The 23,321-nt window shown below is 36.9% G+C and overlaps 1 protein-coding gene across 1 annotated transcript in view; it reads left to right on the forward strand.

Moving 5' to 3' along the window:
- The window catches only part of ush2a (Usher syndrome 2A (autosomal recessive, mild)), a 204,694-nt gene that overhangs the window by 90,323 nt on the left and 91,050 nt on the right, over positions 1-23,321 (forward strand). The window contains exons 41-49 of the mRNA XM_028013714.1: positions 121-206; positions 1,045-1,204; positions 3,409-3,571; positions 3,657-3,804; positions 7,967-8,124; positions 9,060-9,207; positions 11,008-11,163; positions 12,659-12,806; positions 14,705-14,847. Of these exons, the coding sequence (XP_027869515.1) occupies positions 121-206; positions 1,045-1,204; positions 3,409-3,571; positions 3,657-3,804; positions 7,967-8,124; positions 9,060-9,207; positions 11,008-11,163; positions 12,659-12,806; positions 14,705-14,847 (1,310 nt within the window). The remainder of the gene's footprint in view (positions 1-120; positions 207-1,044; positions 1,205-3,408; positions 3,572-3,656; positions 3,805-7,966; positions 8,125-9,059; positions 9,208-11,007; positions 11,164-12,658; positions 12,807-14,704; positions 14,848-23,321) is intronic.

The following is a 23,321-nucleotide window of genomic DNA, read 5'->3' on the forward strand; positions in this document are numbered from 1 at the left end:
TACCTTAGAAATGGTTTAAAACTTTAAAAAACTTTCACTAAAGGTTTGTCCTGTAACTGAATAGACTGCGCAGTATTCTAAAATATTGTCTTCATTTATTTTATTTTTTTCCATTGATAGGCCAAATGGAGACATTACAGAATACCTCCTCTATCACAACAGTGAAATGGTCTACAGAGGGAAAAACAGTCAGTACAACATCACTGGTAAAAAAAAAAAAAAAAAAAAAGTGTTTGTGTGTGCTGTAGCTGGGACTGTAGAGGGATGGGGCCTCAGTGAAAAAAAGAGGGTGAGGGGTGCAGAAAAGCAAAATGGGGGATTAGCATTTGAAAGAGGAACGAGTCTCAGTCCTTACCAAGGGAATAGCACTTTCAAAGAGAAAGCTAAACATACACATGAAAATGAAGTGGCAGAGAAACAAAGAAAACTAAACATTAGCACTCAGCCATGCACACAATTTGCCCTTACAGCTTTTATTGGAAATACCTGAAGAGGCTATGAAACAAATGTAACACCAATGAGAAGGCGTCCTCCAAAAAGAGGAATATGAATGCACACAGACACATATGTACAGGAAACATGCAAAGCATCATACATTGATGTGTACAAACTCTATTGCAGAAAGATATGCTTAAGTTTTTTATTTCATTATTTTACCTGCACGTTTATACAATTAGTAAACCATCTTGCTGTTTAAAAGTGTAAGTGTACATATTTGAAAGCCAAAGAAAGAGTGAGAGCACATCTCATCCATGCTGAGTTATTAATGTAGAGTGTCTGATTTTCACTGTGATTGGGAGGATTATGGATATTGTAATTACATGGTATGTGCAAGAATAGATTGTGTTTCAGGGTAGGATTTCAACAGTGGGCCAGATGGTGGGTGATTTTCAAACAGAAAAGAAGAAAAGTAGTGTGAACAGAGTTGGGTGGATTGAGAAGAAAAGAGCAAAACTAACTGCTCGAGTTTATCTTATCTGTGCTGTCAGGCAGTGTGTGTCTCTCTTTTTTGTAACTTTTAGTGAATGTGTATTTTTATTTTAGGTCTTGGTGTGTACTCAACTAACTTCTTGATACTGAGTGCTTGCACTAAAGTGGGCTGTACCAACAGTTCACAAGTAACAGCGCTGACCTCTGAGCTTCCTCCTGGTCCCCTGCATGCTCCAAGCCTTACGCTGCTGGACTCCCGGAGTATATTGGTGGAGTAAGCACACCAAAAACACACCCACACCCACAACATGTTGTACATGTGTAATTACAAATTCTCTCTCAGAGCTCAGAGCAGACAACAGTGACAGGCGCGTAAAGCACAATGAATAATGGGTTACGCATAACATTTTCATTTTGAGCTTTTTAACATTAGCATTTTCATGTGGCATGTAGACATTTACAAGCCAAAAGAATCTACTTAAACAATGATATTGACTGATTTATGTTCTTGGAAGTGATAAGTGTTTAGCCTTTTTAGTTATGTTTTATAAAAGCTGTCTAGAGATAAAATAAAAGAGAGAAATGGACAACAGAGCACCAATGGCCTGCAGTTGTGTTTACCAGACAGAATTGTTTTAAGCAGTTCCAATCTGACCTCTGATTGGACCAAAATTATTGTAATAAATCTCTGGTATTTTTCCACCATGCTTACCTGCCATTGTTCCTGATGTTTGAGTGTAAGAATGTAATAATTAATCTCTCTGGAAGCTTGGGTACGACAGTATTCAATCCAAACAGATAGCATCTTGGCACAGAAATGCTCACCTTTTATTGGATTTAAGGTTGGGCAGTATGATCAAGGACTCATTGTGTTCAATTGCCATGTGGTATCAACAGAGGCGAACCATTCCTCTCACTGTCGGGACTTCTCTACCATAACAACCACATAATACTGCACAGCGTTTCAATTTAATGCACAAGTGAATGTGAAGTACATTGGAACAACCTGGTTCAATAAGAGAGACTGAGCCTCCATTGTAAACTGACTGCAACAAAAACTGTCCCTCGCTGCATCCCTCCATAGCTGCAAATAGCACTTAGCATTCGTCGACTGCTCATTGGCAGAAGTTAGAGCAACATCCAGAGTTTTAAACATGGAGCTCACTGCTTGCTCCTCTCAAAAGGGGTTCAAATGTATTGCCATTAATTTTTTAAAAAAATATTAATTTAACAGAAAACAGTGACTACACTGAGTAAATCTGATTGAGAAATCAATTGGTAAAAAAAAGATCCATTAAACTTGGAATCTACCATCCATGAGTGTGTTCCTGCTGGCTGAACATCTACATCTTAAACCCTTACAATGTTTTGAACAACATAGCATCAGGTGTGGGAAGGCTGTGTTTTGCCTTGTTCACACATTGGTAATAGGAAGAGGTTGAGAGATCATACTTGATCAATACCACTCTACAGCCGCTGTGAGAAAAACAGAAATATGGGAGAAATAAGAAAACAGTCATAGCGATGTAGGGAAGAAAGACGAGTATTGAATAAGTAGAAAAGGAAAATAAGTGGATTTGCATGATGAGCGAAAAGAATGACAAGGAAACAATGCATAAATTTGTTTTCTTACCTTTTCTTAAAAATTTCTGCCAACAAGACAATTGTTTACAACAAGCCTATTAAAATACATTGTCTCAGAGGTGAGTAGTAACTAGTTACATGTACTTGAGTTATTTGTAGGTACTTTTAGGAGTAGTTTGACTGCACCATACTTTTTATTTTTAATTGAGAGGCATTATTATGAAGCATCAGTAAAATTTTAACCTACTCTACCCACTGACTGAAGAACAAACATATTTCAACCTGCTGAGCCTGGGGTCTTGTTTGTGCAGTTTACTTTGTTTTGGCCCATGCCCCCTCATGGTCTGCAGTGTTTTGAACCAATGTGAACCATGTCTTGTAGTTCTCTCCATGTCAGGGAACTCTTTCATTTATGAATACATACATCAGTGTCATCAGTTATTCTTTAGATTTGCCGTGGGCCCCCCTCTTTGTTGCTGCCTATTAAGCAATATTGCGATAATTTAATTCTTTTTTTTTTGTAGAATAAATATGTTCTACAAAAAGTTCTGCCATACTGTTCTGGCACAGTAAGGCAAGCGGACTCACCACATTGTTCTGTTAAGCTGTTGGCAGAAGAGATGTGCAAAAAAACGTGGACGTGTACTCACAAAAAAGGAAATAAATAGAAAATGATATGAAATAATATTATTAGAGGAATAATAATATGAAGTAACTAAAGCCATGAAGCTCAATAAAATTGACTGAACCATCTAACATGTTTAATGTAGCAGCACTGAAAATTCGAATACAAAAGCTCTATCCCAAAGAATAAATCTTATAAAATGGCTCACTGAAATCTTGCACTTGTGTCATTTAATTTTAGTATTTGCTTTTGCTTTGCTCTCTTTCCAGGTGGTCACGTCCCTCGCAAATAAATGGTGTTTTGAAGTTTTACTCAGTCTTATTGTCATCTGATGGGTCAGAGTCCATTCTGGCCTACAACAGCTCAGAACCTGCTGAAGAACACACACTTCGCAGCCTAACTCCAGGAACATTTTATTCTGTTATGGTGGCTGTGAGTCCTCCTAATAGTAATTATTTTCAAACCTTTTTGTATCTCTATTTTTGTGTGTCCACATGTGTGTTTTTGTGCTTGACAGGCCTGCACAGGTGGTGGGTGTACCAGAAGCCCCCCGAGCCACATTCAGACAGAGGAGAGTACCCCAGAGAATGTTCCTGCTCCGCTCGTCATCCCTCTGTCCCCACATTCACTCAACATCAGCTGGACTCCTCCTGAGACTCCAAATGGTGAGGACATGCGTCATGCACTCATTTTCTGGATAACTATACATCCGATATGCAAAGTTGTTGACAGAGGAATGAAGGCAGTTTTTCAGTTTTTAGCTAAACACAGTTCTCACAAAAGTTAGCAGTCAATATAACAATATCAATATATTTAGACACATTGGAACAGTTTGAAACTTTTCCAACAAAACAAGTAGTGAAGATGTGCAAAAGGAGAACAGCTATCTGTCTGTATGAGGAATCACCTGAGATAAAGACAAAACAGGTAAGAAGAAAAAAAGGAGCCTTGGGAGGGGCTTCCCCTTCTTTTTGAGGAACTGAAGCGGGCAGAAACACAGAAAGGTTAGGAAAACAAACAGTTTGAAATTAGGATTAAATGGGAGCAAGAGCGAGAGGATGGAGCTTCAACTAGATACTTTAAGTGGATGAAAAGTGCTCCCTTTTGACTGAAGAGAGAACTGCAGGCTGGAAGCCCAAATACTTGCACTGTCTGGCATCCTATTTTGACTTTTTACCATTCATTTTGCATTCTGTAAATGCAAGATGAATTGAAATGGCTACAACATTTTTTATTCAATTTTAGATAGGCTCAAAGCATTGGTTTTCATTTACTATATTTTTTGTTCAATTAGAACTTGTATGTTGTTTTCTCAATTCCTAGTTGTCAAAAGAGTCTAAATGAACACAATTTCTTTGAAAAAGAGCAGTAGGTCAGAAATGAATAATTGTTTATAGAGTAGAAGGAACAGTGGAATAAACTATAAATCTTAGCGAAGTGAAATAAGGCTCTTTGTGCCTGAGTTATGAGATTAAACATACCTTCTTCACAGCAGTCATTAAAAGTTGACGTCAAGTGATATACCAACTAATAACAATATAATACATTTAAAAGGGCTTGAATAATAAATAGTATCTCTCAGTAAATCAGATTAATGGCTAAAAACCATCTAAGCGTTTCACTGTCTTTTCCATCCCATTTAACAGACTCTATACATAAAGTTTGTGAAGATGCTACAAATTATCAAACGCTAATGTCATGCTTATGCAATTCAGTAACACACACACATCTATCACGTGTGTGTGACGTGATAGATGTGTGTGTGTTTTATGCCTAATCCCACATTAAGGTGTTTGCACCATAAACCCTGTGATATGTATGCACATTAACCTGGATAAATTGCTTAAAGCTTTCCTCGTCTGATGACTTTATAACAAGCAAGATGATTACTGTATTATCCTGTACTTAAAAAGCTTTATGTTTTCCTAATAAGAAAGAAGAAATACTCAGTTCCATTTTCCAATGACTTTTTTTATTTAATAAATGGCATGATGATGGGTTACAGAGTGATATCCTGTGTTATTTTCTCGCTGCCCCCCACCCACCCCCTCACACACACTTTCTCCGCAATTCCGCAGGGATTTGTGGGGGATAATCCTCTCGGGGATTAGGTCGGGGCAACACGCAGACAAAGAGGGGAAATAAGCCTGTTATGCATTCGCTGCTTCATTTCCCAACCTGTCTTTATTACAGCCTATACTGATATGGGCTTATTCACGCACACAAGCACATACAGTGCTCCGCACACATTCACTCTCACATGCATGTGATTGGCCATATTAAGAGCTTCCCAGATAACTTGCATCCGTAGGGTTTTTGTGTCTTCATTTTCGTGATAGGTGTGTATATCTGTATTGAGCAATAATAAAACCCACACATGATTAAAGTAGAATGGACCCTTAGTTCTTAGCACTGATCTTTTGAGCCTACTGTATGCATTTTTATTAAGGAAAGGCACATTTGGCTTCGTACTGTTTCATTCTTTTATTAGGTGGATGTAATGTCACGTAATTGTGTGTTTGAGATATGGGTTCTTATTAAATGTGTGGATCTTTTTCAACTGAGTATATTGATGTGTGTCTGTGAATGTGTTTGTGTCTTCACACCTATTTACACACTCATTTGTGCGTGGGCGGGTGTGTGTGTGTGTGTGTTCAATTTTGTACCACTGTCCTTCTCTGGGTCTTCATCCTGTGTAGCGCCTTTGGTTACAATTGTCATTTCAGTAGTGTTTTTAGCTGTAGGACACACTGACTGGCAGGCCTGGAGCCTGTAAGTCAGTTTTCATTTGCATACTCAGTGAACCAGAATGCATTTTGCATCATTGCAAAGCCAAGTTTTCACTTTTTATTCTTTACAGTCTGGACAATGCCATACAGTAAAAGTGACCACTGAAACTAGGAAACTGCCTGTGGATGTCTTTTAGGAATATAGTTCCAACTAAATGGATTATAACTAGCATGTTAAAATTCAAACAATTTATAGATGTTTTAGACGTATGATGGCAACATAGATGTTTAAGGAGAAGGAGAAAATGGAGTCAATTGAATAAGATGATTTAGTAAAATGTGTAAAATGAACATCTTTTTGATTCATAATTCAGCTCCAGTTTATTTAATCAAGGACAGCCCATTAAACAATGTTACATGTTAAAAACAAAGCACCCATTGTCTTGTATGTAGTTTTTTTAGTCACAGGTTAATTAATCACTAAAACATGTTCAAATGTGATTATCCTGATTAAAATGTCAACTTTGCTGCGTTAATGTTTATGCTGTCTTTTTTTTATGTGAAGTGGCAGACGAGGGAGGTGGTCCCAATCTTAGGAAAAGTTTTCCAACCACGGAAAGGTCACTGTTATTAGCCTGCCCCAGAGCACCTACTTTATTTTGCTGGAAATAAGATGGAAACCTTTAAAACTTGGGTTCAGGAGAAGCAGTGTGGCTTTTATGCTGGCTGTGGAACAAGGGAGCAGACTTTTACCATTGCAGAACTGTTGGAAAGATGACAGGAATTTCTTTGCCTGGTGTGTATTGGGACAAGGTTTACATATTTGTCCCCTGGGGATTTTGTTGCTGGTGTTTTGGGTGAGAATGCTTTAAATGAGGATCTGGCTCTTGTGCCCAAAGCAAGAGCTATCGCTGCATCCTCACCATAAAATTAAGATTGTTCCCAGTGAACTTTGCCTTTTCTTGCCTCTGTCACTAGCTCTGTTTGTAGTCTTTATATAGCACATTTAAATGGGAATAAGTACTCAGAATAAGCAACCGATTGGAATTAAAATGAGTCATGTAAACACCCCAATTGGAAGATTATGATTGGGTTCAGTTCAATCAGATTGAAATTGTAATCCAAATGAGAGGAGTGGTTTATACCAATTGATTATCCAAACTGCATGCATGTAAGCACTTGTTCTGGTGATATGTTCCTGACTGTGGGAAACTGATTTGACTGCATGTGTGCTCAATGTCTACCAGACGTATGTCTGCCTTCAGTGGCCAGACACTCTGTTAGGGAAACAAAACTGGTGTAAAACTGGTCTGTTATGGTCAAAACTTTGAAGGATTTCTCTCATCCTGTGAGTAAGAAAGACCAACAGCATGTGTTGCTTAGCCTGTATCTTAATTAGGGAGTTCAGTAATGTCTCAACCATTAATAGACCCGGTTGTGGGTCCATTCTGGGTGCTCAGAAGACAGAGATTCAGTCTTTGTTCTCAGTAATTCGGAGCAATGCTGAAGAAAGAGCCTAGTCAAAAAGTAATAGTCTTTTTGAAGGTTTGAATGTAGAAATGTAGGGTTCTACATTCAAACCTCCATCCACACTCATAAGACACATCTTGACAGAAGAAAGATCCTGGTCAGTAGAAGCTGCCATTGGCTTTTTCCATAGGGTTCCTCATAGATAAAGTGACAAGTGCTTTCATCTAAATGGAGCTTGGAATAGAACCACTGCTCCTCCAAACTTAGTTATTGAAGATATTTCAGCCATTTGGCAAGGATTTCTCCTGATCAACTCCCTTTGAGAGTTCCACCTGCAAATCTCACTTGGACGTGCCTTTGTTCCCCCATAATGAAATGTAAGGAATCTTGGTTTCCCACTGGGATCTGTTACTCCATTACTCCATTAAACCATTCTTGACTTGATTCCTGGATGAATGGACAGAAGGATGGAAGGAGCCAACAGCTCAGGAGAACTGCATACCAAAATAAACTTCTAAACTAGACTTTATTCAAACATGACCAAGGTGCATTTAGTGGCATTAAATGTTTGCTGTTGCTTTTTCCCTTTTTGTCTTGAATTTTGTAACAAGATATGCTCTTTTGACAGGTGTTATAACAAGCTATGGTCTTTGGATGGATGGAGTCCTTGTTTTCAACTCCAGTTTCTCTCAGAGGTTCTTCATAGTGGAAGGACTTTCTCCATGGAGCCGACATGTAGTCAGACTGCAGGCTTGCACAGCACAGGGCTGTGGCAAAGGACCACTGGTCAGTGAATCATTTATTTATAAACCTATTCAGGGCCGAACATTAGAAAACATTTTTTCTGCAAGTAATTGCAATAAGGGATTGGGTTTGACTTAGTCTCTTTTTGAATTCTTTTAAGTGTTTGTTTTTATTCACCAGACTTATAGAGCTCATAAAAGTCCAGTTCTACAATATTTAGTACAGCTTTTCCACCAACAGCTTCTATTTAGAACAGGGAACGTGCCATAAAATCCTCTTTTTGCTGAATAATCTTCCATCAGATGGTGAATTGAAACTGCTAATACAGCAAAACAGATTTCCAGAGAGCAGAATATTGCTATAAGAGAAAGAAAAACATAGATAGACCATGGAGGACTCCACTTAGACATCTACAAAGTGAATGTGTGTGCCAGTGTGTCACTGTGCCTCATAAAGGTGATCGATTCTCTCAGCTCAATAACGAGGGTTGCGTGGCGACTGTGACATTTGGTGGGAAATGCCACTCCATTCTCAGCAACGTCTCTGACGACAGGCCAGATTTTAAGGCATATTTCCGATACGGATGCCACAATTTGTCAAACACCAGAAGAAATAGCTGACACTGCAGAACAGGAGAGTAGTATAGAAAGGGGATAATCTAGAGAAGAGGAGTCTGTGAGAGTGTGAAAAGAAATTGAGAATGAAGGTGTTGAGAATAAGATGTAAATGAGAATGATGGAATAAAGAGTCAGAATGATGAGCAAGAACAAAAGATTACAAAATAAAAAAGCTAAAGACTGAGTTAATGCAGACCAGCAGCTTATGGCATTTAAGAGAGTATTTGTTAGAACATCACAGGTAAACCAGGTGACGAAGCAAGTTATTTTGTTTATAACCTTTACTTGTATAGTTTGTATGTGCAGAGAGTGTACACATCTGGTCTAACTATGCTTTTATGTATTATTTCTTTTAATGAGGTGGAGTCACATACATTAGAGATGGCTCCAGAAGGCCCTATGCTGCTGGAGTTGACCAACCAAAGCTCCAGATCTCTCAGAGCCCGCTGGACTGCTCCTCCTCGAGCAAATGGAAACCTCCGCTACACACTTTACTACAAAAGCAAAGGTGACACCTGAAGTCTAACAGTATCTCTCTTCATTCTGGGTATATTTTATGTTTTCACAAACAAATTAAATGAAATCTAATGTTATGTTAATGTTAAAAAAATACAATTACCAAAATTTGGGCTGTTCTCTGATATTAATAATACTGCTATGGCAGTATTTACAATATTTTACGTGATCAAATTTTTTATTCAATTACTCGATTGGTTGTCAGAATAATCAATAGATTACTGCATTACTAAAAGTGTATGCCTAAACTTTGTCTCGTTCCTGAGTTGTTGCTCTGTCTGCAGCTCCTCCAGAGTTACCATGGGCCTCTTGACTACTTCTCTGATTAATACTATTCTTTTTCAGCTTTTCAGTTTAGGTAAATTGTCGTCTCTTGGTAGATTTGCAATTGTGCCTTATTTTATTTCCAAATGATCTATTGGGCAGTGCAGATTTTCAGTGCTTGAGATGTTGTTTTATAATCTAATCCTGCTTTATGGTTCTTTATAACTTTATCCCAGAGCGGTAATGAACCTCTGAAGCCTTCACAGAATTCATACTGAATTCATACTGAGTGTAAATTACAAAAAGGGAAAATTTATTAATTATCTGGGGACAGAATATAAAATGTTCACCACACTTTTCAGGTTTTATTAAATTTTTTTAATTCAATTGTTAATTATTTTTCTACACAGTTGTGTGCTACTTCATGTTGATATATCATTTAGATATATATATACATTGAGTTTTGTTGTTAAACCTAAAATGTGAACAAGTTCAAAGGTGTTTGAATACTTTGTTGAGGCTCTGTATGTGACCCTTACGAAAAGCAACAACTGACAGATGCTGTTTCTGTGTAGATATATGGGACTACAGTACTTGCTGATTGCCTGGGAGCACAGTAATGTTATTTCCAGTTTCAAAAGCACTCAGTGTTTTTGTCGTAGCTTTCAAAGAAGAGCAGAGCAGAACAATATGCATCGAGATGGACTGAGCTGTACACACAAATGCATGCAGACACTCCCAACAAACAAAGGAAACTTAGAAAGTCAGGCACGAAATAGGACGGTGTAAGAAGAAGTAATCAAACCAGACTAGTATCGCAAAATATTTTGAAGTATTTTTTTGATATAGCCTGTGACTTTAGGTCAGCGACAATCTAGGAATGTAAAGCTGGTAAAATCAACAAAGACGAATTTCAATCATTATATCACTACAAATATTTGCATGACATAAGAAAAGAAGCAATGATTGCATTTAAGGCATGAAGTGTTGGAAATAACAAAATTCATGTAGATAAACAAAAAAGCTGGACTCTGGCAAAATATACCTTGAGTTAAAGTTGAAAGATTTGAGTTGAAAGATTTCAAAGAACACGCAGTCAAGTCATAAATAGGTTTTACATTTGACATACAGTGTATTGATCAGTGAAGATGCAACATTAGTGAATGGACAAAGGATAAAAGTGTGCAGAAGGAGAAGAGCACTGCCTTGTTTTAGTTGAGCAAATGCTGCTGTTTCTGTGACGTAAACTTCCTCCACTGGTTTATATAGACCTGAATGATTAAGTATGTGTGTCCACTCAGTTATTTTGAAGAGATTCACAGAGTTTTCTTTTACTTTTAATTTAGTAAAATGAGTCTCAGTGATTGTGTTATTCTCCCAATTTGTCATTAAATTGTGTGATGCTTTATGTTATGGGTCTCCATTTAGAAGAAAAAACACATATATTTAAAATAGCAAATGCACAATATTGCTGTTTTTCTTTCCGTTATATATAGAGGTCTCTGTTTCTGTGTTTGTCATCCATTAGATGGTCATGGTGTGTTAGATGGAGGATCAGCAGCAGGCATTTGGTTGTCTGTGTCTGACCTACAGCCTTACACAAACTACAGTTTCTGGATCAGAGGATGTAACACACAGGGGTGTGTTGAAAGCCTGCCACTCATTGTCACAACACCCCCAGCAGGTACGCACTGTTTGGGAACCTCAGCACATTACCAAACAGAGTGAATGGAAATTTAATGCAAATCTTTGAAGAGATGATTGAATAAATTCACTCCATTGTTTTGAATTTGTATCATATCAAATGCTAAAAAGCATAAAATTTAATAAAGAGATGCTATAGAAAACTGTTAGAAAATGCATGCAGGATGACACAGATTGCACAAAAGAGTGTACAGATTTATAAATGTTTATTCAGAAGTGTAATCTAAGAAAAAACTAATCTTTAAATATGTAGTCAGCTATCCTGCTAAAAACACTGAATTCACCCTTTTCTCCTCCTATGTGTTGGTCAGGAAACAACAAAAGACAGGCTTAGGAAAGTTCTGCTGTTCAAGTTCAAAACAAAGGCATAAGAAAGTATAAATTTTAAATACAAGACGTTTCCTCTCTTTCCATCTCTCTTTTTACCTCTGTGCCTCTGGCATCTCTTTAGACTTCTTTAAGGCAAACTGTCTTGATGCGTCCTTGTTTCACGAAAGAACAGAGAGAAGATAGCCGAGCAAGAGACAGAAGAGCAGAGTAGGAGGAGAGCAGAGAGAAAGAAGTGAACATAAAAGTGCATAGTTTAAAACGATTAGTGACACCTCTGATATTGTACCTGCTAACACAGCATGAGAGAGACACAGGCTCAACTGTGTGCGTGCGTGCGGGGGTGTGTGAGTGTGTGTGTGTGGATATTTTGTGTTATGTGTGCAGATTTGTGTGTTTATGTGAGTGAGGCAAGAAACACAACTCTTAATGAAATAAAGGAGGACATTGAAGGAATGAACATTCATCTGCACGTGGATCTCTCTTGAAAAGACAGAGTACCAAATGGAATACATTAGAAATATCAAATACTTCTTCTGCTGTAAAAACATGTTAAAAAAACAACCTGAACAAAGATACAGTACATTTAAAAAGATTACGCTTGCAAAGCGTCAGTAATTCTTTATCTACAAGATCAGCATCAGCTGAGGTACAAATTAAATCTGAAGTCCAATTTCTTAAAAAGAGAAAATAAATGAAAATGTTGTACTGTATGTCTAAATGCAAAATCAACTTTTTTTCTGTTTTTTTTTTTTTTTTTATCTCTTAGGTAGTTTTTAAATAATGCTTTTGTAATTGGTGGCCTTTAGTATTTTCTCTGCTTTTTTGTAGTTTCATTTGCATTAAAAGTATTGTTTATGCTGGTCAGCTACAGTTGTGTTTTTCCACATTTTTTGTGTTCATGTGTGATCCGTCTTTGCAATCGGACTTTCGCAGTAAGACGTCTTCAGCAATCAGTCCTGTTGCAGCAGAAGAGTTATATTTGATTGGAGGGTCACTTTCTGCATCAGAGAGCCCTCATATCACACAGTCAGCAGTGCTCAAACTATGGTTGTCTTAATTACTGATCTTTTCTTATTCTTACTTTTTTGTTGTTGTTGTGTTGGTAAACATAAATTCTCTTTCACCTTCCAAAAACTGTTTTTTAGCCCCAGATGGATTGTCACCTCTGACTTTAGTCAGTGCAACCAACACCAGTCTAAACGTGTCGTGGTCTGCACCTGTCAACTCCAACGCGCCTGGCCCACTCCTGTACAGCTTGCACATGAAAACGTCTCCACAGAGCTCAATCATAAGGTAACCTGAAATTCTGAAACAGATGATAAAGTGCCATTCGGTAAATCGTGACATGTTTAATACAAAGTTGACATTACTCAAAATGTCTTTGTTATGACAACTTGTCATTAATCTAGAAAAAATGTCTTCGCTATGACAACTTCACATTAACTAAGAAATTCTGATCTGACATAAATTTGTTATAAAAGTATTACTGATTAAACTTTAAAAATTATGTAGCTTTATGTTAATAAAGCCAAAGTTTAATCAGTAATACTTTTATAACAAATTTATGTTAGATCATGATTTCTTGGTTAATGTCAAGTTGTCATAACGAAGACATTTTGAATAATGTCAACTTTGTGTTAAAAGTGTCATGATTTATCGAATGACACTTTATGACAACAGTCATAAATATTCATGAAGACTTACTCATGTTCATGACAGGCGTTATGTCATGTTTATGACTATGTCATGACAGTCTTATTCACAACCCGTCAAATAAAGTGTTACCGAGTACAATGAGTTTGTTGAAGAAACTAGATTGAGATAAATTGGTCTTTGTTTCATGATGGAGTCATATATGATATCCGCGATATATCACGGCATTTAATAAACAAAATGGAATCCACAATAAAATGCTAAATTTCACTGAATTAGCTGATGTCACATTTCCGGTCACCTAAATCCTCTTTTGTTCCCGTTATGATTCTTTGTTTGAACTCGAGTCATCTTCATCACATCTAGCTGCCTAAATGACTGAAATTACTGCTACTTGATTGGCTAATTAGCTCATAGAGTCAACGAGCAATTTGACCAAAATGGTTGGTAAGTGTAAATAACATTATCAGTCTTCCAGTAACTGAGTATTTTCTGATGAACTTGGTCTCCTACTCTAAGTTATAGGCAAAACACAAAACTCTTTGAAATGTAGGTCACATAATTCTTTCTAAAATTTAAGTATATACATATGCATGGACACAAATAGAGGTACGTTATACCTCTTTTTGGTAGCAGATTATGACATCAATATAACAGAAAATTAGTACAACAAGGAGAACCAAAAGACAAAAATAGAAAGAAATTGCAAGGGGAAGAGTGAGGTCGAGAAATTGGGACAGAATAAAGAGAGAGAAGGTGTGAATCTGATATGTATTCATTACATGCTTCCTGACAACAAATTGCAATTTAATCCAAGAAGAGGAGGCTCTCATTCTGTGGTAATAAATAAATGACTAGCTACATGTATTATATATCAGACAGTCATGCCCTCCTCCTCCTCTTCTGCTATGGAAATCTCATTGTTACCTGATTTATTCATTCATTCATTCATTCATTCCTTTCATCCATCTGATGGTAAATGGTCAACGGTGTCTCATTTATGACAGTTTTCTTTTACTTTGTCACACATTCTTTTGTGTAACTGTACTATGTGGGATCAGATATGCAGTCTCTTGTGCTGCTCTGTGTGAAGTGGTTACTTAAAATATAACATCATTTTAAATTTTGCACAAAACATAAACAATTTAGAAGGTATTAAACAAAATTATGCTGGAGAAATAAGAATCCCATCCTTAACCTTGTGCTCAATATCACCAATAAGATTTTAAAAAGTGAAGCATAAATCACTCTGTTCTAAAGTCTGTTTTGCAATTTGGTGTCCAATGAGACATGCTCTGAATCAGTTGGCTTGATTTTAACAAATGTGCCAATAGTGCAGCCCAGTCAGAGCATTAAATTTTATTGGCCATATCATGCTAATGTTAAAGCGAAAATTAAGGAATAATATCATTGTTTATGTTGTTTTGCTTTTTAAAATCAGAAAATTAAAAAAATCGTACTTGCTTAACATCATTTCACTTTAAGTAGATCCAAACTGCATATTAGTAAATGTGTTGCTTGTGTCTGTTCGCTTTTAGGCTTTTGGAAAATGCAACAGACACCCACTCCTATTATGTAGAGGGTTTGTCACCTTTCACAAACTACCTGGTCAGAGTGGTGGTTTCACATATTCATGGGCAGACAGTGGGGCCTTGGGCAACGCTACGCACAGCAGAAGACCGTAAGTACTGATACATGTACTGATGATGTGTAAGTGTAAAATTTTGTGCAATTATTTTTCAAAGATGGATGCAGTTACAGTTACAGCTGAAGTGCAATGAGACTATGCAAAAACAAGTGTTAACAAAATTTGTTGTATGATGGTAAGCATAATTGAGTATGTGTTGGGGAAAAACACACTGTATTGGTGTTCTTATTTGGGTCATCTTAAGACAGTGGTTGCAAGAAATAGCTTTTGTTTAATGTTTAATGCGCTACTCATAACATAGGTCCTGTCAAATTTAGAAGTAAACTCAGCAACTGGTTTATATCTCGCCCAGTTAGTTTATCCACAGTCCCATTTAAATGCAAGTGATATTGACATACCTGTTCATTCTTATGACTGGGATACTGGGAAACAAACATTTGTTCAAAGCACAGTGAGTTTAGCTGATTGTAGGACCGAAATACAGACAGAAGGCAGAAATTAATGCAAAAATACAGTGATTTGATAAATATAGTTACTTAAACAAAGTCAATGTCCAAATCTAAACCATGAAACAAGACTGAGACTGAAATAAGTAAAAAATACATAAACACAAGAACTGAAAATAATGCAACGAAATGAAACCAGCAGAGACTGAATCAACTATAGATGAATATTTACTGAGGAGAGATGATATGGGGAACAAAAGTTCGAGAAAGAACTAAAATATAAAGATAAAGGAGACGGAGAAAATCAGTAACAGGAGACAGAAAATAGGAAGTAAAGACTGCACGGCACAGAAAGGACCAAACTAAACAAAATAAAACAGGCGATTGCAAATGAAAAATTCAGAACTTAAAGGGATCCACATCTAGTTGAACATGTTTTTCTTAAAGATGTTAATGAAATGTAATGTACAAAAACTCAGACGTTCTTCAAAAATATTACATCTTTACACTGAACACAAAACAAAATAAGTCAAGGTCATAGACCTTCATAGACTCATAGGTCATAGACTCTCAATTTACAAAACGTCTGGATTGAGGTAAACTGCCTCAAAACTTCCATACATGAGATATCTGTTGAAATTAACAAATATGATTGGCTTACATTCTATTGTTTATTATATTAGCTATAGCCACATGAAATCAAAACAAATAGGAAGATAATGAATTGATATTTTAAAGTGGCCATTAAGAACATTTTAAGAAAATGTTTTGATCCCAGTGCTTATCGCAAACAACTTGAGGCAGAAACTGGAGCTTTTGCAGCATACACTCTCTTTCTGGGTTGGCATTTCTAAACACTAGCTGCAAAAATGCAACCTTTTTGACATATTCTCTCCTCTTTATGCGTTTGGCCCTCCTCATTTCCCCTTATTGTTTCAGCATTGTCCTCTATTTCAACACACTCCATCCGTGTGTCAATACTTTATTTAAATTGTTCAAAATGGGGGCGTGCCGTTGTGGCGTAGCGGTTAGCGCGACCCGTATTTGGAGGCCTTGAGTCCTCGACGCGGCCGTCGCGGGTTCGACTCCCGGACCTGACGACATTTGCCGCATGTCTTCCCCCCCTCTCCTTCCCCATTTCCTGTCAGCCTACTGTCATTTAAGGGACACTAGAGCCCACAAAAAGACCCCCTGGAGGGGTAAAAAAAAAAAAACTTAAATTGTTCAAAACGGAATAGCCTACAGTATTACCACTAAATGTGGACCCCTTAAAGACTGCAACTCTAAATGCAGGAAACCTAACATAGTAGAATAAACACAAAGTCTGACAAATTAGAGCATGTGGCCAGTTTACTACTAATTAAACAGTCCAAAGATGTATCTAGCTTTCCTTAAGTTAATCTGTGGTTGTAACTGCAGGAAAAAAACATAAAAGGAAAGGAGGTTTTAGAAACCTGGACAAAGGATGGATTGGGTGAAACACACTGGCAGGGTTAGATTTGCTTACAGTAAGGTGTGTCTCTGTGTATGAGTGACCTAGCCAGTGTCATTGTGGGCTAATTGCTGTAATAGAATCATATTAGCCAGTGGAACAGCCTCCTCAGTGCAAAGTTATAAATTAATTAGCACCATGATATTATCACATGCATTATCATTAAGCAGCCGAGTTTTGCATACATTTATAGGTGCATACCCACACACAAAAATGCATACAAAGCACTTGCATGTTTTTGCATGTAGCTACACATTTATATAAGCACTAGTGCATCTTCTTACATTGCATTGCATGCACACTCCCATTCACACACACACAATTGTAAGCATTTAGGATGCATTAAGCTGCAGTTCTGTGCTTCTGTCATTCAGTTGTGCAGAATTAATTTCCCTCCAGCAAACACAGATATGCATGCACATTAACAGACCAACAAGCACATCTATATTCACACTAACTCTCAACCATATGGAGTACCTATCAGATACTTAAACATGCCACTACTTGAGCCAGGGTCATAATATCAGCGTGTCAGACTTTGACAGGAATGTCTGGTAGCTTTGTGCAATGCCAAATCTCCCATGTATCTTGAATATAACCATTCAAGGAACAGTGACGCTGCTTGGATTAATTGTTAATTGGCACATAGTTACAATATCTACTCATTATAAATAACTTTGCCACTGGAAGTACAGAACTACCATACTAAATGTATCAATTTCTCAGCAGTCCTCACAGAATGTTATACATTACATTAAGATTTATGAAAGTTCTGGTTATTTGGATAAAGAAAAAGTGCAACATTTTAACACGCCTCAAAAAAAAATGTCTTGGTTGTAGCCAGACTTTGCCATGTAAAATAATTTAAACGGTGGTAGATCAGTATGACTGAGAAGAAGGTAAACAAGTAATCTCTTCAAAAACAGATTCTGTATGGTATGATGATTCTTATACAGACTGATGAAAATATTATTTTGCAAAATTTATGAACGGGTAAGTTGTTTTCTGATCAGAATAGCTGTTTGTTATTGTATGGTTGTTAGCAAATTACCCTAATACATTTATTTTCAAAAATGTAGTAAAGCTATTTTTACTCTCAAAACAGGTAGCTAATAAAAGTAATTGTTTAACATAATGACTTTTTGTTTAAAAAGGTTTAAAATTTTACAAATTTGCACACTGTCTTTGTTTTATCTGAGAAATATCTACAATTTTATGTCATATTAGCTAAAAAATCTGTTTGAGCAATCCTATTATATCTTTTATATTCTCTACTTTTTCTTACTTTTTTATCTCTTTCAAAAGAAAGTTTTGTTACTTTTTACAAAAGTAAAAGGCGTAGAATAAAAAATAGGGTAAAAAATAAAGATAAAAATCTAGATGAAATGGGGTAATATGAGGAACAGAAGAAGAAAGAGGAAAAGAAGAAAAGAGTGGACTAATGACAGAACAGAGGGAGAGAGAGAGAGACCCATGCTCCTTCCTTCCTTTTTATCATTCCATTAAAGTTTTATATCCATCTTTTTAATGTAATTTGGTCCCTATGAATTCCTGTCGCTGCAGAACAGACAGACGGCTCCTGTGAACATAAACTCTAGCCGTGTTGGACAGCTCCCTTTCCTCTGTCTACTCCCATGTTCACACCAGCTAAGTGATCTAAGAGTGTGTGTCTGTGTGTGTAAATGTGCGCCTGTGCACGCACTGGAAGAGAGGTGCGTATGTCAGAGTGCTACGAAGAATATGAATAAAGAGTAAGAATAAAGCACCACTTGAACAAAATGATCCTAGCAAAGCTGTCTTAGAAAGTGAAAATGTGAGTCTATGTGTGTGTAAGAACATTAAATAACATTAAAAACATGAAAGAATAATTCCTCATCACCCAAACTAAACCGTAGCACGGTGAGATAGAGGAGCAGTACAGGTGAAAAAAGCTACAGAGATGAGGTTAGAGGTAACGGCAGAACACAAAGAATTCATGTTATTTAATTAATTACTGACTGCATTAATAAAACATTCCCCTGTCTTTTTTTTCTTGTATTTTAGTCAGTTATTCCCACAGGAATATTGTATTTAAAAATCATAATCCTACATTTTTACCGATTTAAAGAAGTGTGAATGTAATTAGTAACAGGACATGTCTATATTACAGTATATAGATAAAAAACATAAAATATTTTTTATCCTAAATATTTGAATTAAAAAACACACACCACTCCTAATATTTGCAGGGATTCTGTAAAGACATTTCTTCAGAAACAAGTACTTCATGATGATGGCATCATGCATTTGTCTTTTCTGTTTAACACACTTTAAATATCACAAATGAGCAGAGATCACTTAAGCAACATCAAGAAAAGCTCACCAGGAAAACATCATGATTTTCTTTTGTGACTGTGTCATATCGTGTTTTTTTTCCCATGTCAAGTCTGGTAGGTGATTTTATTTGTCTAGTCCTTAAAGGGATAGTTCAGTGTAAGTAAGCTAAGGTTGATGAGCAAAAACCTTGTTGTTGCAGCTCATTGGAGGCTGTGATTGCCATTGAGTTTTTTTGCGCTCATATCTTTTGCATAAGCTTAAAGCATAAAGCACATTTCTCTCTGTTCTTATGAATTGTATGTTTAAGCAGATGATAATGACAATCTTATTTGTTGGTTGACCTGGATTTCACAACTTTTTTAAAGTGGTTGTAGGAAAATGCAACAGACGTTGTAGGACAATAATGAGAAATCAGATCAGTTGAATACATTTACCTCTCAACTGAATAAATACAAAAATGGTGTTTAAAATAGAATAAATTGAGTAAGGTTTTGTATTTAAGTGTAGTAGATAAATGGCGTCTAAATTTAAAAGTTGACTTGAGGAGCAAGTTAACTTGCTCCTATCACCTACTAACACTTAACACTAGTTAAGTGTTAGTAGGTGATAGGTGGTAGTAACACTTACCATTTAGTTCAAGTAGAACAAATGTAGCTTTAGAATGTAATAAATAACTGAGAAAATAAGAACTGAAAGTAAAAATGATTGCTTATTCTAATGTCAATGTAGTAATCTACTTGGTAGAAAAACCTTTTTATGACATGCAGCAAACTTTAAACAACCTTCAGCATGTTTTTTCTTCAGAAGTGGAGTCTTGTGCATTGAGTGTGCATAGAGGCCATGCTGTTTAATGTGAAACTTATCTCTTTATGATAGAACTGTAAACTGTAACAAAGGACTTTGTAACATTAAGATCACTTAGAAGTAAATAATCAGATGAAAGAACAGACACTTTAAAATTTTAGAAGATAGTGTAGAATTTGAAATTCTAGATCAATAAATTTCTAAAACATATTACACATTTTTAGAAATGGGTGCTAATGGGTTGCTTAAAATGATTAACAAGATGAGTGCTTTTTGGGTATATAATTTTTCTGACTAAACATCTTTGGATTCATACGGTGATCAGGTAATGATGGTCACCACTTATGTAGATAATCTAGAAAAAACAAACCACTTCCTTGTTTTAGTTCTAAAAGCCACACCTTGCTTTTTTCTTCTTTCTGCGCTTTGTTTAGGTCAAAAGGTTACACATATTGAATTAAATAGATCATCCTAAATCATTAGTGCGTGTGAAGGATATTAAGGGAGTTGATTGATTGACATTTTTAACTATTAAGGTAGTGGTAGTTACTTAAAGGCTCATGTGAGTCTCATATAGTCGGGAAATGCCAGCTTATGACCTTGGTCATACCTCATCCTCTTTCTGACCGCCTCTTCAGAGAATCCCAAAGCCGCAGTGACTTTAAATAATCTGCAGCAAAGTAAAGATATGAAATGCAATGTAAATTCCTCCCGTATTACTTGTCACGTTTTGACACCTTGTTGTAAGTATCTTGATAACAGTAAAGCTCAGCATTTGTTCTCATTATGACTCCTAGGAGCCTTGAATCACCTTCAAAAGCCCAGTTACCCCCTCACACACAAAAGACACACACATGCTTGTGACCCTGTGCAGGGCTAAAAATAATACCCTTCTTCTTTTCTCTCACATGGACATGCATAGATATACACACTAAACATATGTAGACTGTTAAATACACACATGTATGTGTGCACAAGAATGAACGAGAAGATACGCTTACAAATACACCCCTACACACATCCCTTCTCCCTCACCTCATCCCCCTCTCCAAGCCCTTGTCAGTTGATTGTGTTATTACTATGCTAACCAAATCCTTATAAATGTGATTTAAGGCTTGGCGGCCCAGCAATCCTGTTTTAGCCTTCTGCTACTGTGTTTTTTTTTTTTACTGGAGAGAGGAGGAGTAAAGGTGGGCGGTGCGGATGTACGGATGAAAGGAAAGGAGTAGAAAAAGGAGACAAGAAGGCAAGAAGACTAGAGAGTTTCAAAAAGATTAAGAATGTATGGAACATTTGGACATTTTAGGATGATGGATAAAGAAACAAAGGAGGTAAGAAGGAGAGTATAGCAAGTCCCAAAAATTAGACGGACCTAATGCAATCCAAAACTTGCTTCCTTCTTTCCAGAAACCAGTAAAGCATTAGCATCCACCTTCCACTCCACCTCTCCCAGCTTCTCCCCTTCAAAAAAAAGCATCAAGTGCATCTTAAATGAACATTTCAATTGAAAAACTTAACAGCCCTTCAAATTGCAGAATTTTACACGCGTCAGTAAAGCCTAAATAACACTCAACACTTGGAGAGAAAGGAGAGGGTGAGGAGGCAGGAGAGAGGGAGGGAACAGTGGAAGGATAGGGGCAACAACTAGGGCCATTTTGAGTGGTGGACGAGAACTGGATCAAGGTGACTTAAATCAATGATGTTTTAAAATTGCTTAGCATTTTCTGTTAGTCTCCTCAGTTTTTGCATGTCTGTAAGGAATCTTAATTAGACCGTGCTACATAAACTGTCCTAAATAAATGCATTGTCTGATTAAACATTCAACGTACAGTCAGAAACTCGACCATCCACAACAATATGCAAGCATGCAGGGAAGCACTCTGACATGGACATGCAGAGAAAGGGAGATGGGCTACTTGGTTATTCGTTGGGTTCAGTGGACCTTTGGTGGTAATTGAATCAGTATGAGTGCTGAGTAGAGCTAGCATAAAAACCTGTTAACCTAAAAGGTCAGCTTCCTGCATTGTTTATGTAGTTGGAGACCAGAGAGAGGGAGAAAGAGAGACCCGATACAAAGTACAAATGGGAGACAGAGAACGGGATAAAATGGGAGAAGCGGTAAGAGGAGGACAAAGGATGACTGTATAAGACAGAAAGCTTGAAATAAAACAATATTTTGTCTTAAACGTTGCATGTGTGTGTAGGTGTGATGTGGGTATGTTAAAACTGCTGAAATCTTGCTAAAATATGACTTGTAAGCAAACACAGTTCTACCAAACTGATCATTTTATCACAACAATCTAACCTCAAAAATAACTAAATTAAAGATATTTTAATTTTAAATTTTAATGTTCCTGTTAAAATTATGTCACTTGTTCCTTTGCTTGTTTTATGTGGTATAATTGTCGTTACTGTTGGTTCTAGTGAGTGCTTGAAGCATGTGTCGACATTATTGCCTTGACATTACACATTAAAGTTATCTTCTTGTCATTTTCTGCATTCAAAATACAAGTTGCACATGGTTTTTTTTTAAGTGGAATAAAAACAGGAACTTAACGTGTTATTAATATTTTAGCGTGTTTGGAACTTCAAATCTCCAGGCATTAGCACCTTAGTCTGTTGGTAGTTGGTCCCATGAATCAATTGATAATGTAGCAAAAATTCACACAGTTTACTGTCTAGTTGCAGAGATGCAGGCATGCACATAGACATGTCTATGTCGTTCACGTATGCCTAATCTCAAATGAATTTATGCTCTTATACAATTGCTAATCTCATTTCACTCAATTCCTTTCTGCCTATCCCTCACAAACACACAGACACACACATATCACCATCTGGGAAAGCCGTTAGCGGTTAGCGGTAGCACTTAGCAGCGCAGCACGCTCCCTCAGTCCGCTCAGTCACCTTGATCTGCTTGCCCTTCACACAGCACCATTACTGCTATACTGCATCTCTGTGGGTGTGGGCATGTGAGTTAATGTGTGAGTTAGGAATAGTGTGTGTTGCTGTGTATGTCCATTATAGAGCAGTACAGTGGGATGTAAATGCCAGGGGAGGAGGAGGATGTAGGATTACCTTCAAACAGGCTTCCATGAAGTGAAATTTCCTTTCCTGGTCTCATGTTCATTTTTACCCTGGCATAGTCATGTGATAGCCATGTGACTTTTTGTCCACGGGTTTCTCTGCCTCTTTCTAAAAGGATTATTTTCTTTTTAACTTGGAAGACTTTAAGCCACAGTCTCACTCACTGAAAATGGCATAAGCAGAATAGGACAGTTACTGGTGTCAAGGTGCAGCAAAGGTTTTTACATTTCTTGCCCTACAGTTGAAATACAAAACCAGAAAAACTGAGTGACCAGAGTTTTCTCTAGTTCTATAAAGCTGCTTCTGGATACTGCTGGTCAGCTGGCCTAAAGATGGTTACTATTTTTTTCCTGTATGCTTAC

This window comes from Xiphophorus couchianus, chromosome 4 (genome assembly GCF_001444195.1).
Source record: "Xiphophorus couchianus chromosome 4, X_couchianus-1.0, whole genome shotgun sequence".
Taxonomy (NCBI): domain Eukaryota; kingdom Metazoa; phylum Chordata; class Actinopteri; order Cyprinodontiformes; family Poeciliidae; genus Xiphophorus; species Xiphophorus couchianus.